Source organism: Mastigoproctus giganteus, chromosome 4, assembly GCF_048544385.1.
Source record: "Mastigoproctus giganteus isolate SK-2022 chromosome 4, ASM4854438v1, whole genome shotgun sequence".
Lineage (NCBI taxonomy): Eukaryota > Metazoa > Arthropoda > Arachnida > Uropygi > Thelyphonidae > Mastigoproctus > Mastigoproctus giganteus.
The window spans coordinates 101,073,262-101,093,919 of NC_143578.1; the positions used below are offsets into that span (position 1 = coordinate 101,073,262).

The 20,658-nt window shown below is 37.8% G+C and overlaps 1 protein-coding gene across 1 annotated transcript in view; it reads right to left on the reverse strand.

The window, feature by feature from the left end:
• Positions 1–17,987, reverse strand: part of LOC150086952 (uncharacterized) — a 232,040-nt gene extending 214,053 nt beyond the window's left edge. Inside the window, exons 1-2 of the mRNA XM_090372333.1 lie at positions 17,946–17,987; positions 17,574–17,765 (exon numbers count right to left, since the gene is read on the reverse strand). Of these exons, the coding sequence (XP_090228459.1) occupies positions 17,574–17,765; positions 17,946–17,987 (234 nt within the window). The remainder of the gene's footprint in view (positions 1–17,573; positions 17,766–17,945) is intronic.
• Between the last annotated feature and the right edge of the window lie 2,671 nt (positions 17,988–20,658).

A 20,658-nucleotide genomic window follows, 5' to 3' on the forward strand; every position in this document is an offset into this window, starting at 1 on the left:
GAAAACAAGGTGTGCCAGGGAATTCAAACCCTGCTGTGGGTCATCATAGAACAAGCAAAATACATGGGCTGTTTTTTTTTTTTTTGTTTTTTTTTTGATTTGGTAGTTGTTGGCGCATCAGCTTCTGTGGCCATATTGCACCTCCCAAGGTTTTTGCAGTACTTTGATCCAAGCCCGAGGCGGGAATCGAACCGCAACCTTTGGGTTGCCGGGCAGGTACTTTACCCACTCGGCTAGCCCAGTCGTACATGGGCTGTGTTAGGGTAACTAAGAGTAACAGCAGGTACATATATACTTGCATGTACATTAATGACCGAATAGGTATTTTGCATATACATTTACACATGAAGAATACTTTTTTGTAGGGGAGGCCAGAACCTCATAAAACTAAAAAGGAGCTAAATGATTTTGTGATAACTGAGAGGATAATGGAAGAAAAATTAAACTAACATAAAAAAAGCACCCAGGGTGAATGAGATCTACCCAAATGTGTTAAGGGAGGCAGCAAAGGAGACAAGCATAAGCTTAACCATAATTATGAGAGCATCTTTGGATTCAAGAGAGGTCCCTAGATGTGCAAAGGTTTGGAGATGTGAAAATGTATCCCATTTCACAAAGGGTGATCAAAAGGTGACAGGAGTAATTATGGAACTGGTAGCTTGACTTATGTTCAAGAAAAAATAAAACGTCTCTAATTAAAGAACTAAATGTAGGACCATCTGGACAGGAATGCAATTACAGAACATGGATTTATTAAGGTGATCTTGTCTGACCACTCTGATTGGATATTGTGATAAAGTAACAAAGGAACTGGATGCAAAAAAATTTTTATATCATATACTTGGATTTCAAGAAAGTTTTTGATACTGTTGCACACAAAAAAGACTACTGTATAAATTGGAGCAATGTGGCATTAAGAGCAAGTTAATGCTACAGATAAAGGGATGTTTGAGTTCGTTCATTCGTTATTTGGATTTTAGGAGCATTAGCAACTAAGGCCATATTGCTCCAGGATATGCGATGGTCATTCCCTGACCTTTCTGCATCCTCCGTATTTGGTGGTGACGGGCTCGAACCCCGGTCTAATCAAGAAGTGTGTGCTATGCATTGCTGCTCCTTCCCACCTGGCTACGGAGGCGGCCGGATGTTTGAGTGGGAGAACAGAGAATGGTAAGCAATGGACACTACCTTTCATGGACTTATGTTATCATTGGAGTTTCCTATCAAGTTCAGTGGTGTTTCCATTTTTTTTATATTTATTAATGACATCGATGAAGGTATATCAGATTTAATGTCTAAGTCTCAAGATGATATAAAGGCTGGAATTAATGATAGTAATCAAGGTAAGCTACTGCAACATCTGGATAAATTGTACAGATGGGTTGAGAGGTGGCAACTGCAATTTAAATTGCATGTATAACATGAAATTGTACAATATCAAACCTTGCTTTAGCTAAGAAATACTGTTCAACGTTTAGGCCTCAAGGGATATCAGATGAACTAATGAGGCTCGTGGTAGAGACGAAAAATGTATGGGATGCATATAAAGTATCATGTGACACAGAAACCTATGGCAGATATAAACTAGTCTGTAATCAAGTCACAAAGTTACAAAAAATCCTTGGCAAAGGATGCAAAGAAAAACAGCAAAGAGCTCTTTACTTATGTAAACTCTAGAAGGAAAGGGATGAATCAGATTTGACCACTTAACATAGATGGGTTGACTATTGATGATCATGCTCAGGTAGCTGAGAAACTGAATGAGTATTTTGCATCTACATTCACAAGAGTTATTCAATGAGGGTAGTGCCAGAACTTTATCAAACTAACAGGGACTAAGTGATTTTGTAATAATTGAGAACAAAGTATAGAAGAAATTGTTGAAGTTAAACATAAAAAAGGCACCTGGGGTGGACGGGATCTATCCAGTTATATTAAAGAAGGCAGCAAAGGAAGTAAGCAAACTCTTAGCCATAATTATGAGAGCTTCCTTGGACTCAGAGGAGGTCCCCATGGACAGGAGGTGTGCAAATTTATCATCAATTCACAAAGGGGGTTCAAAAAGTGACAAGTAACTATAGACCTGTTAGTTTAACTTGTGTTTCAGAGAAAATAATGAAATTACTGGTTAAAGAAGCATTGCAGGAATATCTAGAAAAGACTGCAGCAGTTGACCGGGCTAGCTGGGTGAGTCAAGTACCTGCCTGGCAACCCAAAGGTCGCAGGTTCGAATCCTGCCTTGGGCTTGGAACAGAGTAGAAAATGCAAAATCTTTGGGAGATGCATTATGGCCACAGAAGTCGATGCATCATGGCCACAGAAGCCGATGCATCATGGCCACAGAAGCCGATGCGCCAACAACTAACAAAAAAAAAAAAAAAGACTGCAGTAATAATTAAGATACAGCACGGGTTTGTTAAAGGGAGGTCTTGTCTGACCAATTTGATTGGATACTATGTGGTCACAAAGGAACTGAATGACAAAAATAATTTTGATATCATATACTTGGATTTCAGGAAAGCTTTTGATACTCTTGCACATGGAAGACTGCTGTACAAATTGGAGAGGTATGGCACTAAGGGTAAGTTACTAAAATGGATAAAGGAGGGCGCTGACTCTATTTAAAAGTTACAGCTGACAATTACAGGCTCCGCAAAAACGATAAGTGTTTGCCTTTTATTTACATGATTGTTGTTTTATATTGTACTTAATACGTAGTCATATAGTTATAGTTACGCTGGTTATTTTTTATTTTAATTTAGATAAAGAGTTTTTGTGGATTTTACTTACGATAGGTAAAACCGTTATTTTTGTTCGATTTTTGTAGCCATTGTTTTTGTATATAGGGAATTCAAAGTTTTTGTAGGGAATTCAAATTTTTTAATTGAGGTAGCTAGGTAGCTCTAACGCATAATTATATAGTAATACGCTTCACTGTTTCTATTTCATAGTTTCTATTCAAATACTACTGACATTTAATTTATTGATTTTATTAATTTAAACTACCATGCCCCGAACTAGAGCAGCAAAGCAACGGGCACAAAGTGGCAGGAGTGTTGTGACTCGGGGGAGAACTGAGGGGGGCGATTCTCCAACGCGTCACAACCTAAAAAAATGTGCATCTTGTGAAATGTTTGCCGAACTCTCTGGAACGGAACATGATATTGCCGTGGGGGATGTCTTTGTGTGTGCGCGATGTAAGGAGTGTAAGGAAATCAGGCGACAACTCAGCGTTATTATGGGCCTATATGAGAGTTTGAAGGACAGGGTGGATGCCCTCGAAGGAAATAAATTGAGGGGCCCATCAAGCTCTCAGCTGCCCACATCAACGCCAGAGCTTGCACTTGGTCATCGCGCAACACAGCGGCAAACCCCAAGGCAGAATGCGCTGGTCCCACAGGAACTATTAGTTGTTGGTGACTCTATTGTCAGGGAAACAGGGAACATGCTATGTAAAAAGGATAGGTGGAACAGGACCAGGGTATGTCTGCCAGGGGCAAAGGTTGATGACGTTGTAGAGCGGATATCATCTTTCAAGGGCACAAAAGGTGATATAGTTGTACACGTTGGCACTAATGATATTAAGAGTAGGAGACCGGCGGAATTACTCAACAAGTACAGGTCACTGTTGAAAAAAAGCCGAGAATTAGGGTTGAATGTGAAAGTGTCTGCAATTCTGCCCAGACACGATAGGAGGGAGTATATGATGAGAGCCTTGTCGATCAATTCGGCCCTGGAAAGATTGTGCAAGGCTCAAGGGGTAGAATTTTTTTCAGCCTGGACTGTACTTGTTAACAGGAGAGATTGCTTCTACAGGGATGGGATACACTTAAATAGAAAGGGTGCAAGAATATTTGCTGATGCTATCGAGGCAGTGTTAGGTGGGTCGGAAAACTGCTAGCCTGGGGGGATACAAAGACTAATAGTTTAACAGTAACCGCAGGCAGAGGTGAAGGTGATTCTTGCACAACTTCTATTAGAATAAGAAGCGACCTGGAGCGAGGGGTGTTGGGGGTTTCAGGGACGGATGGCAGTCATCCTGGAATAGTTGGGTATATGGGATGTGTTAGGGTAACAAGGAATAGGCATAGGAGCATGTATGCTTGCATGTATACCAATGCTAGAAGTATAGTAAATAAATTTGATGAATTTGAAGTGTTGGTCAAGACATCAAAGGCGGATATTGTTGGGATAGCAGAGACGTGGTGTCACAAAGATATAAGGAATGCAGAACTGGAATTTGGGGAGTACAATGTGTACAGAAAGGATAGACAGGACAGAAAGGGAGGAGGTGTTATGCTGTTAATTAAGAAAAACATAAAATCAAAAGAAGTGCATCCAGTTGATATAGATGGACAGTGCACTGTTGAGTCAGTTTGGTGTGACATAAGCACTGCAAAAGCAAAAATAAGAGTAGGAGTGTGTTATAGGCCTAATGACTCGAATGAGTACAATGAACAATTGTACAGAGAAATAGAGTGGGCCAGTAAATCAGAATGTCTTATAATGGGGGATTTTAACTTCCCAGATATTGACTGGAACTTGTGGGTTGGTCACTCACACACTAGTCAGACTTTTGTGGATTTATTGGATGATTGTTTTCTGCAGCAGCATGTTCGAGAGGCAACCAGAGAAAGTAATACTCTTGATCTGGTTATCAGCAGTGATCATTCGTGTATTAAGAATTTGCAGATAAAGGAACCACTAGGTGGCAGTGATCACAGTGTGCTGAAGTGGGATTTACTCAAAGAGGTAACTACCGTCAGGGGTTAAGGAAAGGGTTTTTGCTTCCGTAAAGGGGAGTACAGTGGTCTCAGACAGTTTTTAAATTCTGTACAGTGGGATCAACTGACGATGTTACAAACAGTAAATTCTAAGTGGGAAGCATTCAAGGAATTAATCATGGAAGCTACTAGACTTTTCATACCGATGAAGAAATATTGTTCAAGGTTTAGGCCTAAATGGTTATCAAATGAACTAATGAGACTCGTGACAGAGAAGAAAAATGCATGGGATGCATATAAATTATCAGGCGACGCAGAAGCCTGTAGCAGATATAAGCTAGTCTGTAATCAGGTCACAAAGGAGGTTCGGCAGGCAAAGGCGGATTACGAGAAATCTTTGGCAAAAGATGCTAAGAAAAACGGCAAGGATTTCTTTACTTATATAAACTCTAAAAGGAAGGGGATGAATATGATTGGTCCACTTGACATCGATGGTTCGACTGTTGATGATCCTGCTCAGATAGCAAACAAACTGAATGAGTATTTTGCATCTACATTCACATGTGAGGAATCATTACAGTTTGAAAATGGAAGAAGGTTATCAAATTGTAGCAGTGTGCTTAATGATTTTGTAATAACTGAGAGCAAAGTGGAGGAGAAATTGTTGAAGTTAAACATAAGAAAGGCACCTGGGGCGGATGGGATCTATCCAGTTATATTAAAGGAGGCGGCAAAGCAACTAAGCAAACCCTTAGCCATAATTATGAGAGCATCCTTGGATTCAGGGGAGGTTCCCACGGACTGGAGATGTGCAAATGTATCCCCAATTCACAAAGGAGGTTCGAAGGGTGACACGAATAATTACAGACCAGTTAGTTTAACTTCTGTTCCGGGTAAAATAATGGAGTCACTGGTTAAAGATGCATTGCAGGATCATCTAGACAAGACTGCAGCAATAATTCAGACACAGCATGGGTTTGTTAAGGGAAAGTCTTGTCTGACAAATTTGATTGGTTATTATGATGTGGTCACAAAGGAACTGGATGCAAAAAATAATTTTGATATCATATACTTGGATTTCAGGAAAGCTTTTGACACTGTTGCGCATGGAAGACTACTGTACAAATTGGAGCAGAATGGTATTAAGGGTAAGTTGCTACAATGGATAAAAGGATGGTTAAGTGGGAGAAGACAGAGGGTGGTAATCAATGGGTGCTGCTCTTCGTGGACTAATGTTATTAGTGGAGTCCCACAGGGTTCGGTGTTGGGTCCACTGTTGTTTTGTATATTTATCAATGATATTGATGAAGGTATATCAGGCTTAATGTCGAAGTTTGCAGATGACACGAAGGTTGGCAGGGTTGTTAATGACAGTAATGGCAGTGTGCTACTGCAACAGGATCTAGATAATTTGGGCAGATGGGCTAAGAAGTGGCAACTGAAGTTTAACCTTGACAAATGCAAAGTACTGCATATGGGTAGAAGTAACCCCAGAGAAACGTACCAACTGTGTGGTACTACACTTAAGGTGGTAGAAAATGAAAAAGACCTGGGAGTAATTGTGCAGTCAGATATGAAGTTTTCTGAGCAATGTAGACAGGCTGCTAGGGCAGGTCATGGGGTTTTGTCAATGATATATAGGAATTTTGCTAGCAGGGAAAAAGGAGGTGATTGTCCCTCTGTATAAGGCAATGGTCAGGCCACGCCTTGAGTACTGCGTACAGGTCTGGAGGCCTCATTTTAGGAAGGATGTAGATTTGCTTGAGCGTGTACAGAGAAGAGCAACACGATTGGTGAGGGGAATGAAGGGATCCTCTTACCAAGAGAGGCTTAAGTTCTGCAAATTGCAGTGGCTGGAGACTAGGCACCTGCGCGGTGATCTGATTGAGGTCTATAAGGCCTTGAATGGGTTGAGCACGCTGAATTCTGATGGGATTCTCCCACTTGTTCAGAATACGAACCTACGGGGACATAAGTTCAAATTAAGAAAGGATAGATGTAGAATAGATGTGCGGAAATTTGCCTTTAGCCAGCGGGTGGTTAATTGCTGGAACAAACTTCCATCTGTCGTTGTAGAAGTTGATAGGTTAAATAAATTTAAGGAGGAACTGGACAGGCATTTGGAGGGTATGGTGTGATTTTTTTTTTTTTTTTTTTGGCTGAATCTGCATAAGCTCCTACACTTGCTTTCTTGCATCAAGTGCCACTACTACTACTACTACTACTACTATAAAGGGATGGTTGAGTGGGAATCCACAGAGAGTGGGTAATCAATGGACACTGCTCTTTACGAACAAATGTTAGTAGTGGAGTTCCCCAGGGTTTGGTGTTGGATCCACTGTTGTTTTGTATATTTATCAATGATATTGATGAAGGTATATCAGGTTTAATGTCCAAGTTTGCAGCTGATACAAAGGTTGGCAGGGTTGTTAATGACAGTAAAGACAGCATGCTACTCCAACTGGATCTAGATAAGTTGGGAAAATGGGTTGAGAAGTGGCAACTGAAGTTTAACATTGACAAATGCAAAGTGCTGCATATGGGTAGCAATAACCAAAGAGAAACCTACCAACTGTGTGGTACTACAACCAGGGTAGTGGAAAATACCTGTGGGTAATTGTGGAGTCAAATATGAAGTTTGCTGAGCAGTGCAGATGGGCTGCCAGGGCAGGTCATGGAGCCTTGTCAATGATATATTGGAATTTTGCTAGCAAGGACTGATTATCCCATTATACAAAGCAATCGTCAGGCCACACCTATAGTACTGTTGTTGTTGTTGTTATTTGGTTTTTAGGAGCATTAGCAACTAAGGCCATGTTGCTCTAGGAATATGCGGTGGTCATTCCCTGACCTTTCCGCATCCGCCATATTTGGTGGTCATGGGCTTGAACCTCGGTCTAATCAGGAAGCACTATGCACTGCTCCTGCCCATCTGGCTACGGAGGCACCCCTAGAGTACTGGGTACAGGTCTGAAGGCCTCATTTTAGAAAGGATGTAGAGTTGTAGAATGAGTACAAAGAAGGGCAAGAAGATTGCTGAGGGGAACAAACGGGTACTCTTACGAAGAAAGAGTTAAGTTCTGCAAATTGCAGTGCCTGGAGAGTAGGCACCTGCGAGATGATCTGATTGAGTTGTACACCCCACGGGCTCACATCTGGTGAGTATGGGCTTGGCAGACCCAAGGTCCTGAGCTGGATAACATCATTCCTTTTCTTGGTGATTCCTTCCTTCACCCCCCCCCTCTCTCTCTCTCTCTCTCGGTGATTCAGAAAAATTTTTTTTTGGCTGGTGCAGCATAAGCCTCAGGCTTCCTTGCACTATATGGGTAATAATAATGACTTGAATGGGTTGAGCAAGGTGAATTGTGATGGAATTCTTCCTCTTGCTCAGAATAAGAACCTGAGGGGGGGGGGCACAAATTAAAATTGAGGAAATACAGTTGTAGAATAGATGTGTGGAAATTTGCCATTCGCCAGCGGATAGTTGATTGGTGGAACAGACTTCCATCTTTTGTTGTGGAAGTTGATAGCCTAAATAAATTTAAGGCTGAGCTGGATAGGCATTTAGAACAAATGGGAGGGGTCTTTTTTTTTTTTTTTTGGATGATGCTGCATAAGCTTGATTTCTTGCATCGTATGCCTCTAATAATGCTAATGCTAATTGAAATTTAATATTGATAAATGCAAGTTGTGGCATATGGGTGGCAATAATCCCAGATTAACATACCAGCTATTTGATACTACAGTCAGGGTAGTTGTAAATATATTGTTAAATTTTATTACAAGGCTTAGGTTTTTTTAGAACCAATAAAATAACAAATGATATCAGCCTAAATAAGATAACAAATAATACACAACTGCAATTTAAATTGCATGTACAACATGCAATTTTACAATAACAAACTTTGCTTTAGCTAGTGATAAAGCAACGTTAATTCTGTTCTACATAAAAAGAACCATACTAGTTATTGTTGGTGACTATTGTCAGGGAGACAGGAAATATTGTGCAAAAAGGATAGGTGGAATAAGACCAGGGTATTTCTGCCAGGGACAAAAGCTGATGACATTGAAGAGTAGAACTCATCTTTTAAGGGCACAAAGGATGATATTGATGTACACACTGGCACTAATGACATTAAGAATAGGAGATCTGCAGACTTACTTAACAAGTACACGTCAAAGTTGGAAAAAAAAGATCACAAGTTAGGGTTAAATTTGAAAGTGTCTGCAATTCTGCCCAGACACAATAGAAGGGAGTATATGATGAGAGCCTTGTCAATCAATTCAGCCCTGGAGAGATTGTGCAGGGCCCATGTGGTAGAATTTTTCACAGTGTGGTCTGTGCTTGCTAACAGGAGAGATTGCTTCTAAAGGGATGGGATACACTTAAATAGAAAGGGTGCAAGAATATTTGCTAATGCTATAGAGGCAATGTTAGGTGAGTCGGAAAACTGCTTGCTTGGAGTGGGGGATTCAGAGATTAACAGTAGCCACAGGCAGAGGTGAAGCGATTCTTGCACTTCTTCTATTGGAATGAGCAGCAGCCTGAAAAGCAAGGTGCTGAGGATTTCAAAGACTGTTGGGAGTAATCACAGAACAAGTAAATACATGGGCTGTGTTGGGGTAACTAAGAGTAAGAATAGGTGCATGTATACTTCAATGTACACCAATGCCAGGAGTATAGTAAATAAATTTGATGAATTTAAGGTGCTGGTCAAGACATTAGAGTTGTTGTTGTTGTTGTTATTTGGTTTTTAGGAGCATTAGCAACTAAGGCCATATTGCTCCGGGAATATGCGGTGATCATTCCCTGACCTTTCCACATCCTCTGTATTTGGTGGTGATGGGCTCGAACCCCGGTCTAATCAAGAAGCCTGTGCTACGCACTGCTGCTCCTTCCCACCTGGCTACGGAGGCGCCAAGACATTAGAGGCAGATATTGTTGGGATATCAGAGATGTGGTGTCACACAGATATAAGGAATGCAGAATTTTAATTTGGGGGCACTGTGTATAGAAAGAGAGGAGGGGTCATGTGTTAGTTAAGAAACAAAATCTACGGAAGTAGATCCAGTTGACATGGAAGGACAGTGCAGTGTTGAGTCAGTTTGGTGTGACATCATGGGAAAGAAAAATTTAGAGTAGGAGTATGTTATAGGCCTAATGACTGATGAGTACAATGAACAACAGTACAGAGAAATAGTGGGACAGTAAATCAGATTGTCTCATAATGGGAGATTTTAACTTCCCAGATATAGACTGGAACTTGTGGATTGGTCTCTCGCACACTAGAAAGAGTTTTGTGCATTTATTGGATGATTGTTTTCTACAGTAGCATGTAAGAGAGGCAACCAGAGGTAGTAATGAATAATCACTGCTGATTATCAGCAGTGATTATTCATGCATTAAGAATCTGTAGATAAAGGAACTACTAGGTAGCAATGATCACAGTGCACTGATGTGGGATTTAAAGATGTAACTCAGTTGTTGCTTTCGGAAAGGTAACTACAGTGGTCTCAAACAGTTTTTAAATTCTATACAGTGGGACCAACTGATGATGTTACCAACAGCAAATTCTAAATAGGATCAAGGAAGCTACTAGGCTCTTCATACCAAGAAATATTGTTCAAGGTTTAGGTCTAAATGGATATTAGATGAACTAATGAGAATCGTGGCAGAGAAGAAAAATGCATGGGATGCATATAAATTATCAGGAGATACAGATGCCTATGGTAGACATAAGATATCCTGTAATCAAGTCAAAGGAGTTTAAGCAAGCAAGGGCAGATTACAAGAAATCTTTGGCAACGGATGCAAAGAAAAACAGTAAAGACTTTGTTACTTACATATACTGTAGAAGGAAGGGGATGAATCAAATTGGTCCACTTGATATTGATGGTTCGATTTTCAAACTCTAACAAACTCTAACAGATAGTTAAAAGATTTTATAATAACTGAGAGCAAAGTAGAGGATAAATTGTTGAAGTTACACATAAGACATCTGGGGTGTATGGAATCAAATCCAGTTATATAAAAGGAGGCAGAAAAGGAAGTAAGAAGGCCCTTTGCTGATTATAAGGGCATTCTTACTCAGGGGAGGTCCCTATGGATTGGAGATGTGCAAATGTTTCATTAATTCACAAAGGGAGATGGAAGGGCATAAGCCTCAGGCTTCCTTGCACCATATGGCTAATAATAATAATAAAAAAGGGTGACATGAGTAATTATAGACCTGTTAGTTTAACTTCTGTTCCAGGGAAAATAATGGAGTCACTGGTTTAAGAAGTACTTCAGGATCATCTAGACAAGACAGCAGTTATAGTTCAGACACAGCATGGGTTTGTTAAGGGGAAGTCTTCTCTGACCAATTTAATTGGATACTATGATGTGGTCACAAAAGAACGGATGCAAAAAATAATTTTGATATCATATACAGTGGATTCCAGTTATTTGGGCCACCGGTTAATCGGGGCAGCCAGTTTATTTGGGACAAATCTTAAAAAACAGAACCCAATCAAGAAAATAGCCTGGGTTTACTTTGCTTAATTGGGACAACATGCTGTTTAATCGGGGCAGGAGACCACAGCACTGGAGATTACCCTATGATTGCCTCCAACCATACCACATGGTTCGGTTGGATTTCTGGGGGTCACAACTATAAAACAATAAAAACAATTAGCAGTCACCTGTTTATTGGGCTTTTCTGCTAGTGCAATCTATCATAAACTGATAGTAAACTATCTTATTGACTAATTTTACAGCTGAAACCTTGAAGTACTGTTGATTATCTATTAAGATTCTTAGCAAAGCTTATTATCTTAGAACTCATCTCTAGATCCGTATTGGTTAGGGTTAAATTTACATAAAGGAATGTAAAGAGAGTAAAATATAAAGTAAAAGTTCCCAATTATATTAATAGATGAATTAATTTAAAAACATGTCTCCAGGAAGAGAAAGTGCAACCCTTTCCTGGTTGTCATTTATAAAATTATGAAGAAAATTCACGTGTTTAAAAAACCAAGAGCTGGACAAGAAGCTTTCAATGTTGTCGTCATCAGTTGGTGAATGACATGAGTTGTAAGTGTTGATTTATAGTATTGTGGTACCCAGGATGCATTACGTTAAACCCATGGAAATTTTATTCGTGTGAGCTCCCGTATTAGTGATAGATTCGTGGGTAATTTAGTTTTTAAAATTTCGTATGAGCTATTTTGGCGGAACCATTCTATAGCTAGGCCTTAGTACTGGAATATCTTATAATTCGATTTAAGTTTAATTAGTGTAATTGCATTATCTATTAATGGATCATGATTAAAAGAGTGTACACGCTGAATGAGTTCAGTTCCAGGTTGGTCTGATTTGAAACTATTATAATGATAGTATGCTGTCGTGTTGGCTCTTCTGGAAGTTCTATATTTTGTGGTGGTGCTACCTATGTAGCATGCGTTACATCCGGATTGGCATTTTATAAGGTATATTATATTGTTTATGTCTTGAATATTGTATTTATATATTTCCCTATATTTGCTGAAAAAAGTACTTAGTTTATTATATGATGAAAAAATCAGTGTAATGTTTCTTTGAAAATATTCCGGAGCTGAGGTGCAAGTTGGCTATGATACGGAAGTGTGACTATTGTACTTTGTGTATGATCAGTACTAATGTTATCAATGTGAGGATTAAAAAACTTTTATAGCTAGAAAATACCCCAAACAGTTAATTCAAGAAACCATATTAGCTGTAAAAGAAAAAAATTAATAATCCTCGCATTGATAACATTAGTACTGATCATACACAAAACACAATAGTCACACTTATAGAGAAACATAAATACAATATTCAAGACAAACAATATAATATACCTTATAAAATGCCAATCTGGATGTAATGCATGCTACATAGGTAGCACCACCACAAAATATGGAACTTCCAGAACAGCCAACACGAGAGCATACTATCATTATAATAGTTTCAAATCAGACCAACCAGGAACTGAACTCAGTCAGCACATACACTCGTTTAATCATGATCCATTAATAGATAATGCAATTACACTAATTAAACTTAAATCAAATTATAAGCTATTCCAGTACGAAGCCCTAGCTATAGAATGGTTCTGCCAAAATAGCTCATACGAAATTTTAAACACTAAATTACCCACGAATCTATCACCAATATAGGAGCTCACACTAATCAAATTTCCATGAGTTTAACGTGATGCATCCTGGATACCACGATACTATAAATAAATACTTACAACTCATGTCATTTACCAACTGATGACGATGGCATCGAAAGCTTCTCGTCCAGCTCTTGGTTTTTCAAACATGTGAATCTTCATCATAATTTTATATATGACAACCAGAAAAAAGTGGTGCACTTCCTCTTCCTGGAGACACGTTTTTAAATTAATTTATGTTAATAGATAACTTTTGCTTTATACTTTTACTCTCTTTACTTTCCTTTATGTAAATTTAACCCTAATCAATACGGATCTAGAGGCGAGTACTAAGAAAATAAGCTTTGCTAAGAATCTTAACTCGATCTTATTGAATTTGCGATAATACTGACAGCTGGAATTCTGTGGATTATTATGGTGAAATAACCCACACTTCTATGAAATCTTCAATCATATAAAAAAATTTATTTTCAGAATTTTCTCTTCATTCCTATTTTTAAAGCTTCTTAACTTGTTACTCCATTCTCACTTGTGTGTATCGTATTACTTGCAATTTGTGTGTGCCATGTTCTTTGTTACTGATTGCTTATCTTTTTACTGTTTTAAATTTTACCCCCCACCTACAAATGTCAGTGAACAGAAATGTCAACTAGTTAGCACGTACACATTACAGTACGTATTAATTATGCCAATTATCATGTATATTCTTCCAATTTTCACGTATCATTTAATTTTTTAATTGGTAAGGTAATAAAGGGTAAATTTGTGCTTTAATATATCTTTACTTTTATAGTCTGTGGATAATATTCCTCCTATTTTCGCTAATTAGAATCTCTGTTTAATAGAATTAAAATTCAATTCACAAACATGATCACAATGACTGGCACTTACTACAAATCGTATAGTTAACGGTACTTTACTATGGTGAGTCCATTGTAACATGATTTGATTGTACAGTGAACCAATTGTAAAGTGGGGGGGCCATTGTATTTTTTTTTTTTTTTTTTAACTATTTACATGAAACTTCGGATAATTGGGGCAGCCGCTTAATTGGGCCAAAATCCCAAATAACCGGAATTGACTGTACTTGGATTTCAGGAAAGTTTTTAATACTGTTGCACAGGGAAGACTACTGTACAAGTTAGAGCAGTATGGCATTAAAGGCAAGTTTCTGCTATGGATAAAGGAATGGTTGAGTGTGAGAAGACAGAGTGGCAATCAATGGACACTGCTCTTCGTGGACTAATGTTAGTGGCATCCCCAGGAGTCCGTGTTGAGCCTATTGTTGTTTCCTGTTTTTATCAATGATATTGATGAAGATATATCAGGGTTAATGTCCAAGTTTGTATACCATACGAAGGTTGGTAGGATTGATAATGACAGTAAGGACAGTAGCTACTGCAACAGGATCTGGAAAAGTTGAGCAGATGGGCTGAGAGGTGGCAACTGAAGTTTAACATTGACAAATGCAAAGTGCTGCATATGGGTAGCAGTAACCCCAGAGTAACATACCAACTGTGCGGTACTACACTCATGAATGAAAAAGACCCGAGGTTAATTGTGCAGTCAGAGATGAATTTTTATGAGCAGTGCAAACAGGCTGTGAGAGTAGCACATTGGATCTTATCAATAATATATAGGAATTTTGCTAGCAGGGATAAGGATGTGATTATTCCCTTGTATAAGGTAATGGTCAGGCCACACCATTGAGAACTCCATACAGATCTGGAGGCTTCATTTTAGGAAAAATGTAGGGCTGCTGGAAACAAGTACAGAGAAGAGCAACAAGATTAGTGAGCAGAAAGGCTTAAATTCTGCAAATTACAGCATCTGTAAACTAGGCACCTACAAGGTGATCTGATTGAGGTGTATAAGGCCTTGAATGGTTTGATCAAGCTCAATGCTGATGGGATTCTTCTTCTTGCTGAGATTCCACACCTCAGGGGGGCATAAATTCAAATGAGGAAAGACAATTGTAGAATAGATGTGTGGAAATTTTCCTTTAGCCAGTGGGTGGTTGATTGCTGGAACACACTTCCATCTGTTGTTGTGGAAGTTGACAGCTTAAATAAATTCAAGGCTGAACTAAACAAACTCTTGAATGGATGGGTGAAACGGGAAGGTTTTTTTTTTTTTTCTCTTTTTGGCCAATGCTATATAAGTTTGCTTTTTTGCATCATATGTCTCTACTATTGCTATACATTAAAAGAATTGAAATAATTAATGCATATTACTGAAAATTAAATTGATAACCACTTTAATGAAATTAACATTTAACTAAAAATTTTATTACACTTCAATTCTTATAAAATAAAATAAAATTATACAGGTAGCCTTCGGTTTACAACTGTTTGTTTTGCAACAATTCACACTGATGACTGATTTGAAACCAGAAGACCAAAAATATAAAAAACTATAAAAAAATTTCAAAGATGCTCTACTATAAATACCAGATATGTAAAGAAACAGCACAGTCAATCAGAGATGTCAATTAGTTCACTTGTTAGTGTACTATTGTTGAGGCATTCTACAGTGTCAATTTGTGAGTTTAAAGGTAAAACTGTTGAATAATTTAATTAAATAAGAGCTGCTACGTGTAGTAACAGAAGTGCAGTACAGCCACGTGAATGTGAAAATGTCACGCAGATCTGTCACATTGGAAAAAAAGATGGAAGTAATTCGTAGAATGAAAGATGATCAGACACGTCCTAATGTGCGTAGAAGTATGAAATTTCCTCCATTGACCGTGAGTACCATAATGAAAAATGGGATGAAATAAAACAGTGAATGCAACAATGCTACAACAGTAAGCATGGTACAAATGAATTATAGCAGAAGTAAACTTTTAGAAGAAATGGAGAAATTATTGTCCATTGTGTGTGGGTGGGTGGATGACTAAAATAAAAAAAAAAAAAAAAAAAAAAAAAAACATTCCATTGACTTGAGATCTCATTACCGATAAGGCAAACTCGATATACAGTTATAAATTTTTTAAAATCTTAAGAAAAAAAAGAGGGTGGTGACGAGACATTTTCAAAGTAGCATGGGATGGTTCACGAGATTTAAATCTCAAAGTGCCACTGTGAAAATTAATTGGTGAGGCTGCTGCAGCATTTCCTGCAGATTTTCAAGCCATTGTAGAGAAGGGTAATTATTCTCCTGATCTTGTTTTTAATGTTGAAGATACTATGCTTTATTGGAAGAAGTTATCACAAACTTTCTTTGCCCATGAAGAGCAGTCTGCATCAGATTTCAAGGCTGCAAAAGACAGGCTAATGCTTCTGCTGGGTGTAAATGTCACTGGCACTTTAAAATTAAAACCAATGTTGGTGTACCATCCACAGAAACCTCATGCTCTAAAGGACCTAAACAAAGCCACCAGTCTACTGGAAATGAAACAGGAAGCTTGGGTGACAGAAAAAATATTCTTGGATTGGTACATAAACTATTTTTGCCCTACAAACACTCAGTTTTTGTCAAGAGAATCAGTTACCATCCAGGGCTCTTCTCTTGGACAATGCCCCTTGGCCATCCTGCACACCTTGCTGAAGCCAGAACATTTCTGGAAGTCAATGTTGTTTACATACCACCAAAACACCACTTCAGTTTTGCAACCAATTGACCAGGGAATAATATCAACCTTTAAAGCCTATTACCTCTGCTAAACCTTCATGGAAATGGTGAATTTTGGACAGGTCAAACAAAACTATCAAGAATTATTGGCACTCATTTGACATTTTGAAGGTCATTATAATAACATCAACGCAGCTTGGGAGGAAGTATCAGCGAACTGTTTGAATGAAGTATGCGCAAACTTCTCCCACAGTTTATGCACAACTTCACAGGCCAGTGGAGAACATTGCTGAAGACGTTAGCAAGCTGCCACAAGAGGCAAGACTGAACAAGGTTACAGGTGACAATGTAACAGAGCTGTTGGATAGCCATGGACAGCAGCTTTCCAATGAAGACTTGGCTAAAGAACTAAGCCAACAAAAGGAGGACAAAGAAAAAGACGAAGAGCTTCCTCTAAAATCTATGAATACAAGTGATCTACAGTGCATCCTTTCAGCCATGCAGGCTCTCACTGATGAGCATATGATATTGTCCTCAACTAGGAGCAAAGTACAAAAGTGAAAAGGAGTGTAATTGTATTCATTTGCCTTTGTTCTGAGATTCTCAAAGAAAGAGAGGAAATCTTGATAGTCAACACTGCATGCTTTCTTTAAAAAAAAAAAAGGAAAGATTCTCAACCACGGACTTCATCAAAGAAGTAAAATCACTGCATTATGCCACTGTCAAAAAAGATCAATGCAGAGGCCTTACATTGGCACTTAAAAAAAAACTTTGGAGTCTGGGTTTTGAACATTTCAAAGTATATGGACAAAATTTTTTTTATTTAATTAAATTTAGCTTGGTTATTTTATATTGTATCACATTTAATTGATTTATATTCATAAAAATACTGTTTTTACATTACAGCATTCATTCCAGAGCTTTAAATATAATAATATTATATTGCTCATGTCAGTTTTGAGAGGAGCCTGGAATGTAACTCATTTGACTTACATTATAATTAGGTTCATTTCACTCAGATTTTTTTTTGTGACAGGAATGAATCCCATTATAAACCGAGGGCTACCTATATTTACTGCATATCACTACCATTTCTCACCTGGAGGAGAGGAATTGTTTTTACTTTTTTCTCTAATTCTTGCACCTTTGGAATACTTATGGCCACCTTATCACGTATATTTGTTAATGAATTTGGGCAGCAGTGTTTATCACTACTACTACTTTGATTACTTCCAATACTAGAACAGTCTGCTGCATCTGTTGTTTGTAATGCATCTAAATCATGACAGTTCTGAAAACAAAATATGATCATTAGTAACATGAGCATTTCTTTATAAAATGCTATTTCATCATCTAGACAGTATACAGTTAAAAATTTATAATTAAAGCTTAAAATGCTGTCTATTTACTCATAATTTATAACAAAGGTTTAATTTGTTCAGCACACACCTTTTAATCCGTATTTTCTTACTGAAGTTCGAAAGAAGAGGTAAAGATGAAGGTTTAACTGCATTATTAACAAACTATGCCCAGAGGAAGAAGGAGTGCACCGCTCTTTCCTCCGGTTGTCATCCATAAAATCTCATGTAAACGAGAAAACTAGAACTATAGGATCAGATGCCAAAAGCCCAAATAGGAGACTTTCGATATATTCATCATCAGTTAGCTTAGTTAAGGTATAAATGAAGGTAAGGTTTATATAGTAGTTTAAACACGTGGGAATTTGAAGTGCACAAGGTTCCATATTGGTGAAAGACTAGTCGGTAGTCTTGTGTTTAATATTTCAAGTGACATATTTTTCCGAAACCATTCTGTTGTTAAGGCTTCATATTAAAATATCCTATAATTGGAATTCAATTTAATTAGGGTGATAGTGGAGTCAATTAACGGGTTGTGATTATATGACTGCACACATTGTGTAAGCTCGGTGCCCCCTTGGTTGGTCTTAAAATTGTTGTGATAGTGTTACGCTCTCATGTTCTCCATTTTAGATGACCCGTACTTCATAATGGTGCTACCTATGTAACAGGCTTTACAACCTGGTTGACACTTAATGAGATATATTATATTGCTAACGTCTTGTATTTGGTACTTGTCTCTTTGTAATTACTAGAGGCTCCCAGTTTATTATAGGAAGAAAAGACTAATGTGATGTCAGTCCTTAAGAAAACGTTACGAAGTTGTTTTGGAAACTGGCTATGGTATGGGAGAACAATTTTGGTGTATTATATGTAATCTGTACTAATATTGTTATAAGGATTGTTGGTACTATTTTTTACTGCTGATATAGTGCCTTGAATCAACTGCATAGGGTACTTTCTAGCTCTGAACGTTTTTGTTAAGTCTTGCTGTGACTGACTATATTTTTTATTATTATTTTATTATTATTAGCCATATGGTGATATGGCATATATTATTATTAGCCATATAAGGAAGCCTGAGAGAGAGAGAGATAAAAGGGAATCACCAAGGAAGAGAAGAATGATGATGCCCAGCTCAGGGCCCTGGGTGTGCCAAGCCCATACTCACCAGATGCGAGTCCCTGGGGTTGCATTGTATATCTGATTGTGCAATACAGATTTCTTTGTACTATATGAATCGTGGGAATAAAAATTTTCCTGTGTATGTTTGCTTCCTATATATCTTTGTTCCGAGTCTGATATCATTTTTACATATAATTAAATTAAGAAAATAATACCGTTATCTTCCTCCAATTCTAAGGTGTATTTAACTCTATTATGTATAGAGTTAAATTTGGTTAGCAGGTTACCAATAACTGTTTTATTACTGATTAATAATATGTTGTCTGATACTGTAGAAATAGTTTGATCTCTGAAGGGAATGGCCGAAGTAATTGATTTTCAACACTTGCCAAATAGATTTCAGAAAGAGGGGCTGAAATGCCTAACCCCATCGGTAGTTCATAAATTATCTTCAAACCGGAAGTGTTTTGCTCTAATTAATATAGATTTTAATTCCAAAATACTTTTGATACTGAGAGTAGTGCAATTTTTTAGTGTAGTATCTATTTGTTAGCAGATCCTGTAATTTCTGCAACATATAATCTACATTTACATTAGTATAAAGAGAGACTACATCATATGATGCAAGTATATCACTGTCTGTTATGACAAAGTTGTTGATGTGTTCAACCACTTGATTGGTATTATATACCCTGAATTCTGAGAATTTCATTAATTGCAAGATTATCTTGACAAGGAACGACGATAAATTAGCAAAAGCTGATTTCTTCTTATTATTATTATTATTATTAGCTATATGGTGCAAGGAAGCCTGAGGCTTATGCTGCACCAGCCAAAAAAAAAATTCCCCGAGTTACCCCGAGAGAGAGAGAGAAAAAAAAGTAGAAGGGAATCACAAAGAAAGAGAACAATGATGATATCCAGCTTAGGACCCTGGTTGTGCCTAGCCCATACTCACCAGATGTGAGCCCCTAGGGTTGTGAGACAAAAGGTTGTAATGGGTAACCTGTTTTGTGTAACTTAACGATACCGAATATGTATGGTAAGATATTTCTCCTAATGCCAATATGTTGTAACGTGTATTAACTTATCTCTTTGTTTGTCCTAAGTTTCCTAAGAATAATGTCTAACTGGTTCTTTAACCTTGAAACTGTGCATGTATTATCTATCTTATACATGTCATTATCTAAAGGAACCTGTCAAAATTTCTCTATGTATGCACTCTTATCTAAAATTACAGTTGTATCTCCTTTATCAGCTTTCAGAATGACAATATCATCATTTCTTCGAAGTCTATGTAGATCCTGTAATTGTTGCTCACTAATGTTGGGCCGTGTTCTAATATGTGAATTAACGATAGCATTCATCTCATGTATTAAAAGTTTTTATTTTTTTCCTTTTTTGGAGTGGTTCTCTAACTTAACCTGTAGTTCAATTATACTGTCTTTGATGGGATATCAATTACCATTAACAGCAAAGTTGAAGCTGTACTCGAGCCAGGATAGCTCTGCGGAAGTGAACAATTTTGACAAAAGGTTTATTGGCTGAGGATGAACGGGGGTGTGACACACCATGGGAACTAGAACTACTATATAACCTTACCTTCATTTATACCACTTAGCCAAATGACGATGAATATATCGAAAGTCCTCTGTTTGGACTCTTGGCTTCTAACCCTATATTTAGTTTTCTCGTTTACAT